Source organism: Tribolium madens, unplaced genomic scaffold (genome assembly GCF_015345945.1).
Source record: "Tribolium madens isolate multiple individuals breed KSU strain unplaced genomic scaffold, Tmad_KSU_1.1 Scaffold_91;HRSCAF=231;Tcas5.2_LG7, whole genome shotgun sequence".
Lineage (NCBI taxonomy): Eukaryota > Metazoa > Arthropoda > Insecta > Coleoptera > Tenebrionidae > Tribolium > Tribolium madens.
Genome location: NW_025401063.1, coordinates 2,798,366 through 2,805,750, shown reverse-complemented (window position 1 = coordinate 2,805,750; position 7,385 = coordinate 2,798,366). Strand labels below are relative to the sequence as shown.

Sequence of the window (7,385 nt, the reverse complement as noted above, 5' to 3'; positions counted from 1 at the left end):
CAAAATAATTTTTGACTTAATTTGTTGTTTCATAGAAATCTACCAAAAAACTGAGATTTTAGTGAAAAAAACAAAGAATTATCGACTAAATTTTGTATTTTTTGTTCTTGTTTTTGACTTAATTTTGCTAAAAATTAAATTAAATCAAAATAAACAATTAAAATTACATTGATTCAATTTTTTTTCAATGCTTAGACAAGATTTTTTGTAATTTTTTGGTATGTTTCAACAAATTTTTCTAAAAAAATTGTTGGTTGAGAATTTTTGTAATGGTGTTGCTGGCCACAATACCGCTTATTTTTGCCTTTCCCAGTTAAATAATTATTATTAAAAACAATTATTTAAGGCCAAAAAGTTACAAGCACTTGCAAAACAGTTTCTGGCCGTGTGATGCATACTATTTTTTTATTCGACCAATTTTAAATTGGCTCAAAATTAAAAAAAAAATTCAAATAATTTGCGCTAGGGAAGTTACTGTATTTAGGTTGGTAACAATATTCAAATTTGCTCTAAATCATTAAATAAAAAAAATATTTATCAATACATCAACTATTTGCCGTGAAATCACAGCGCTTGTCATTTAAGAAGCAATATTGCCAACATTTGGTAATTTTTTGATGCCCTAAGCCACTAATAGAGCTGTTTTCGGACGATTTTAATAAATGCAAAATCAACGTCTAAGTGGTGGATGCGCCGGGTTAGGAATATTATTTTAATTTGTCTATTACTTTACACAACAGATTACATATTAAAAAACGACAAAATTTTAAACGTTTTATCGTGTAAGTGTGGTCAATTATACTACTGTCAACAAATTCCACGTAAAAATGTCAAAAATGACAAGTAGAAATGTCATATTTGTCACTTGATTAAGACCAATTTACAAAGGGGCATTTTTGTATTAGGTTGGTGGCCATGGTACTACTTATTTTTACCCTTTTTTGTTAGGTCTTATTGTTAAAAACGATTATGTGATTAATAATTTAGGTATTTTATGCGGTGGACAAAAAATTATTAGAGATTTTAAAGAATTATGCGCACTCTGGTGTTAGCGTTTAAAACTAGGGAACTAAACACAGCTCCCTTGATTAAAAAAGAAGTTTTCCTACTTGTAATTGAAAAAAATCACAATTTTGTCAGCAAATTATTTTCCTTTTCTATGTCTGTACAAACTCAATCAATAATTAATTATAAACTGTAAACAGTATAGGCAATGGGCTAAATGCAAGTCTGTAATTGAAAAGGTATTTACTGATAAGCATGCAAATATATTCAGGTGTACCAACATGAATCTATAAAGTAAATTGGTGACGCTGACAAATAAACCAGTTTAGTCAATATTGAGGAAAAAAGAAATAAAAAAAATGTTTCTTAAAATTTGTTTATTACTTTGCACAAAAAATATTTGTCACTGGATTAAGATCAGTAATTTTTGATATGCAGTGGAGAAAAAAAATCGGAAATTTAACTGATTATGCGCACTCTGGTGATGACGTTTAAAACTAGGAAATTAAAACAGCTGCCTTGATTAACGAAGTTTTCCAACTTGTAATCGAAAACCATTTTTCAAGCAAATTATTTTCTATTTCTACGAACTAACTCCCAAAATCAATCAGAAACTGCAAACAGTATTTGATCGACAAATTCATAATTGAAAACGTATTTACTAATAAACATATTCAGGTATACCAACATGAATCTGAGGTTGGTAGTGCTGACAAACCAATTTAGTCAATAATATAACCAATAAATACCCAAAAACACGAAAAAATTATGTCGGGTTGAAAAGAAAAAACTTTATTTCGATAACAATTATATTTTACAAATTGACAAAAACTGAACGTTTTGGTACCTAATTTCCAGTAAGTGGCATTAATGAACGTTGTAGACGAAAATTTATTAAATAGAAGGAAATAAATGACAATATGTAATGTTCTAATCTGTTGACTGTACAAACAACATTACAATTAAACTTTGGGGATTAAATTCCCCAAAGTTGCGATACAATTATCAATATTTTGCTTCTCTTGATCTGGAGTGATGGAAGCCTTGACTTTCCTCACAACCCAATCAACAAGATTTTTCTGTGCAATCCTCCGTTCGATATTTTGTTTCTCGACTTGGTAGTCCAACCGCTTCTTGACTTGAGTGTAAGCCTCCAAGAGGCGTTCCCGATAGGCGGCTTCCAATTGGAGGCCCACATTTTCGCGTTTGGCTTGCACAAGCATCGTCTGTCCCTCCATCCTCCACTGGTTCTTCTTCTCATCTTCGATGGCGTCCTGAAGCCCCTGTTTGTCTTGAACCCGACTCTCATTCCACTCAGCCTCATAAGCCTTAAAAAAGCATTATTTTCCACATTAACCACTTAAACACTCACATCAATTTCCTTATCCAAAGCCTTGGCCAGTTTGGGGCCCAATAGTTTAATCCCAGCGATCCACATGACCGCCAAAGACAACCCATTGTAAAACTCGTGTTCCATCACGTAAATCTCCTTACTGATGAGATACGTGGACAAAGTGAACCCGAAAGTGTAGGGCCCCGTGACCCCCGTCTTCTTGTAGAAGAAGGTGAACCACTCGTCGGGAATGAACCCCATTCGCACCTTCCCCGGCTCTTGACGGACCTAAACCAAAGGCTGCGTCAAAGGTCACACCAAAGTCTGTTACTTACAGGTCGTTGCCACAGGGGGCCCTTGCTGGAGTCTTGCCCCGAGGCCGAAGTCGCGCTACTGGCACGGGAGGCGTAAGCGACCAAAGCACGGGAGTTTTGCCCTGTTACATAAGAGGTTAGGTTTCACAAACACGGAATTTCAAGTTTAAGGACGTAAAGGGAGAGGTAAGTGGACTTACCGGAGAGAATCGCAGCTCGRGATAACATTTTTGCCCTTTTTTTATATAAATTAAAGTCCACAAAATGTCCGGCCAAGGGCCCAAATCCACCTGTCCTAGGTAGACAAAGATAAATAGATACGGTTGTAATGGCACAGACAAGGAACGGTGTTGACAGTTATGTAACTACCACCAACCAAACAAAACTTAAATTACTAGCATATTCAAATTATATCTTTAAAAAAATAATAATACGTAAAGGAAGTCGTAATTAAACTTACCGGTAGAATAGCAATGCGGAACAACATTTTTGGAATTTATTTTATAAATTAAAATGTGTCCTCAAGGGACCAAATTCACCTGTCGTAGATAGAAAAAGATAAATAGATACGGTTATCATGTCACAGACAAGGAGAGGGTGTGACAGTTATGTAACCACCCCAACAAAACTAAATTTAAGTTACTAAAATATTTAAATTTATTTAAAAAAAAATATATGTTTTTTTAAAGAAAAGTCAATATCTGTTTTATGTCTACATTACAAAAAAGTGTTGCTATTTTTTGTATTTTTTTTCAATAATTTTTCTTTGTTTGTTGATAATGAATTATTCTGATCGATTATCAGGAATCGATTTTTGGGATAATAAGTGTAAGTGGTGTTTTCCATGTCGGAAAATTTGACGCCAAATTGTAGATTTGTACGGCGATAGAACACAAATTATTGTGTCAATATCGTGCAATTGTGAAAGAAGTTTGAAAAAAAAATTGTAATTGGTTTTCCATGGTAGGATTGTCATGGCAACTAAATATCAACAATGGTAAGCACCCAGTTTCTGCCGAGTCGAGGAACGTGTCGGATGGAGAAATGGTTTAATGGTAGTAAATTTTGGTTGTTCGGAAACCAACTGCAGCTACTGCCCAAAAGGTAAGTCTCTTGCATTTCTCCCATTGTCACAAATTTTAGAAAAGCAAAAAAACATGGGTCAAAACTCACAAAAATCATCAAAAACCATATTTTTGGGCTTTTTGAGATGATTGAAATTTGTTGAAAATCAGCTTTGGCCATTTCCCAGTTTTTCAAATCACACAAATATCCCTGACCTTCGATTGTAATAAATAATGTTGCTTCATTGATTCAGTGTTTGGAAATTAAGGTCGTAAATAATAAATCCTTCGCTGAAAACGCCTATAGTCGAAACCAATTGTCTTGTTATTAATTAAATCGAAATAAAATGAAACGTTTTTCATTTCTTCTTCTTCGTTTTTAAAATTAAAAATATCAAAGAAAGATTCTTTTATACAATTATCCATGAAAATAATTCTGTTAACAAGAAAACTGTATTTTGATAACGAAAAATCAGAAATATTTTTTAATAACTGTTTCCACTCTTGCTCCTTGTAGAAGAAATCAATAACAGCTGATTTGAACAAACAAGAGTATTCTATACAAAGAAACATTGATTTTATTACTACAGCAAATGAATAAATAAAAAATATTTTGTTAACTAACTTTTGGGTTTCTTGAAATTTTTTTACCGTGCGATCAAAAAAAAAAAATTAGAGTAGGCGACGATTAATATTCTACAGTTGGCAACACGTTGGCTGGGAATCTGGCCTGGAAATTTTTCCACACAAACTGAAAGTGAAAATGACCATTCACTGTTTTCGTCTTATAAAAATTTTCATTATTTCACTCAAAAGGAATAAAACGCAAACTTGTCAAAGTTTCCGCTGACATTTGATGTCAAAAATCAGGATTGTCATCTGAAGGACTTTAATCACCGCCTAGTCTAATTTATAATTTTTTTGATCGCACGGTATTACGGTATTAGTATTAGTAACAAAAAATTTCTATTTTACGTCTTTAACAGCCTAGTGTATTTTATGTATGATACTTTTTAGAAACTTTTTAAACAATAAATAACAGAATTAGCTGATGCTCAAATCTGATTAACTTCAACACGAAATAATAAAAGGAAAGCTTGCAAAGGCAGAAATTATGCAAACTTGTAATAAATAGACACGCAATTTCTTATTATTGAAACCTCCGCAGACTGGTATCATTTTTAGCCTACATAAAAAAAACCCATGTACTCCTCGGGAGCTAATTTAAATACAGCCTTGCCAAAATTGTAGGTATTTTGTTAAAAAATTAAACACGTTCTTTGTTTTTAAGATTAAAAATATCAAAGAAAGGTACCTCCATGCAATTAGTTCCATGGAAATAACTTTGATTATAAGAAAACTGTAATTTGATAACATAAAATCACTTGCTCCTTGTAATGCTGGTAATAAATTCGTTTGGGTGCGTAAACAGCCTAGTGTGTTTTATGTTTTCAATGTTGGTGACAAATGCCGTTGAAAATAAATTGTTTTCAATTATTTCAAATTTCCCAAATTTTAATAACCTCATTTATACTCTTGTCATGTTTATGTCATTTTGACTTAAAAAATAGCGTCACCGACAGAAAAGTTTAATTGTCAAATGTTAGTCGTGATGGCAGTAAAAGGTACTTTACAGTTTTTTGAAGTGACAGAAAAATACTGCCCGAAATTTTAATTCCGTAACTGTACACTTGGTTGCAAAAAAAATTGGAAAATGTCAAAGCATAAAAATGTCAGATTTTTAATTTTATCCATAGTTTATGGCGTAAAATTCCCAAGATTTAGAAATTTTCGTTTCTCGTACTAAATTATATAATCAACAATACAGCTGTATACCACAATAGAACTAAAAAAAGGGTCGTTTTGGCACTAAATTTGTCACTGGAATCCGGTGTAACACAAAATTTTTTGTCTTTAAGATATAGAAAGTTTAAATTTGTGACATATTTGACTCTAAAAAATGTAAATGTAACGTTGTTTTTTTAATAAAGGATTGAAATTAAATTTAAAACAAAACTTTCAAAAAAAAACGTCATTAAACAAATAAAACGATCACATTAAAACACAAAACCCTGTAAAATAGTGCTTCGTACAAATAAGCAATCAAGAGTTCATATAAAAAGATATTTTGTCACACGATGTGCAATGTCGTCACTGAATCATTTTATTCTGTTAAAAAAATATTTAGAAAACCATAATTACTGTTAAATATATTACAATTGCAATTGTTAATAAAAAACTAGAAAATTATGTGAATATTTAAAAAAAAATGTTTGGAGTAGGCAACTTTTAATACAACAGAGAAAACATTGCCTACTTTTACTACCAGTGAAAATCTGCAGTGCCTTGCCATGGAATCTTATCCCTTCCACGCCAATTCTCCTTCCATATATTCTAATTCTTTGCATAAAAAGTGCAAAATAGAAGAAATAATACAGTGCGATCAAAAAATCTATCAACTTGAGGACGTATGTCGCATGGTAATTCGTAGGTTATCTAGAAGTCAAAAAATATTTTATAAAAATTAAGTTACTGATATAATCAAACTGAATTATTCTATAAAACGTCTCAAAACATCCTGAAATGAGATGTTGTTGGTGTTTATTCATACAAATCGTTCACCACGGTTTCCTGTTTCATTTATCATAGGGACATTTTATCTTCCACAGTTTCCACGCTTGCTCGATAGAAAGACTTTTTGGTCGCACTGTATAAAAGAATCGTTTGTTTTGAATATTCAAAGGCCCGAAAAAAACCCGTGTACTCCTCGCGAGCTAATTTAAATACAGCCTTGGCAAATTCCACGCAAAATCGGTTGCATGCCAACCCCTGACAAATCCCAAATGACAACCAGTGTTAAAATTATTCGCGCCAGTCTTGTTTTCGTCCAATTTCAAATTTGAAATGCCGTAAATGAGCCCCCATGAGTGAGGGACGCGGGTGGAGACCTAGTCGGTGGTAAAATTCTCGTCAATATGCAAACTTGTGATGGCTCTCACCACTTTGCCTACAAATTTAGTCGATTGTACTCGTCGCGAAAAAATCGAAGGGGTTTGGATGCACACACACGCGCCCTATTGGTAATTTAACACTTAAAACTTCAGTTATTTTCTATTTTATTTACTTTGATTTGGTTCCAGGACACGCACCTCGTCGAAAGTCATGGAACGCTACGAGAAAATAGCTAAATTGGGCGAAGGAAGTTACGGAATTGTCTACAAGTGTCGCAATCGAGACACTGGGGAAATAGTGGCGATAAAAAAATTTGCGGAAAGTGAGGACGACCCCCTGATCCGCAAAATAGCCCTTCGAGAAATAAGACTTCTAAAAGTTGCGTTTTTGTAACTGAAAAACACCCAATACACAAGGCGACAAAAAAAGTCATGTCGTGACAACTTGACAAATTTTATCATTTTGTTCGTCTCAGTGAGACAAATCAAATGCACTAAAAAAATTTAAAAAGTCCACACACTTTGTAGTCCGGTCAAAATAAACATTTTAAATAACTAAAATTCCAACAGAGCTAAATTTTGGTGGAGATATTGAGTACACCATTAGGAATAAAGTGTCAAAAGTCCCCATCGATCCCATGTGTGCTAAAAAAGTTATTCGGGGTCAAAGGTCGAAATTTGACGTTTTTTAGATTTTTTTCGAAAACGGTAAGTTTTA

The 7,385-nt window shown here is 33.0% G+C and overlaps 2 protein-coding genes across 3 annotated transcripts in view; one reads left to right on the top strand and one right to left on the bottom strand.

Annotated features, from left to right (window-relative positions):
- Positions 1-1,776: 1,776 nt before the first annotated feature.
- On the bottom strand, positions 1,777-3,006 carry LOC123010475 (ATP synthase subunit b, mitochondrial). The gene is made up of 4 exons (XM_044407389.1): positions 2,853-3,006; positions 2,674-2,774; positions 2,378-2,626; positions 1,777-2,333 (listed from the first exon to the last, which is right to left on the bottom strand). The coding sequence occupies exons 1-4, from the start codon at positions 2,878-2,880 to the stop codon at positions 1,968-1,970; spliced, it is 744 nt and encodes a 247-aa protein (XP_044263324.1). The 5' UTR covers positions 2,881-3,006; the 3' UTR covers positions 1,777-1,967.
- LOC123010474 (cyclin-dependent kinase-like 1) overlaps positions 2,696-7,385 on the top strand; it is a 9,843-nt gene continuing 5,153 nt past the window's right edge. Inside the window, exons 1-3 of one of the 2 annotated variants that reach the window (XM_044407387.1) lie at positions 2,696-2,838; positions 3,620-3,756; positions 6,857-7,046. In XM_044407387.1, the coding sequence (XP_044263322.1) occupies positions 3,647-3,756; positions 6,857-7,046 (300 nt within the window). In that variant the 5' untranslated portion in view covers positions 2,696-2,838; positions 3,620-3,646. Of the gene's footprint in view, positions 2,839-3,619; positions 3,757-6,555; positions 6,797-6,856; positions 7,047-7,385 lie in introns of those variants that run through there. The other variant, XM_044407388.1, reaches the window with a different exon arrangement.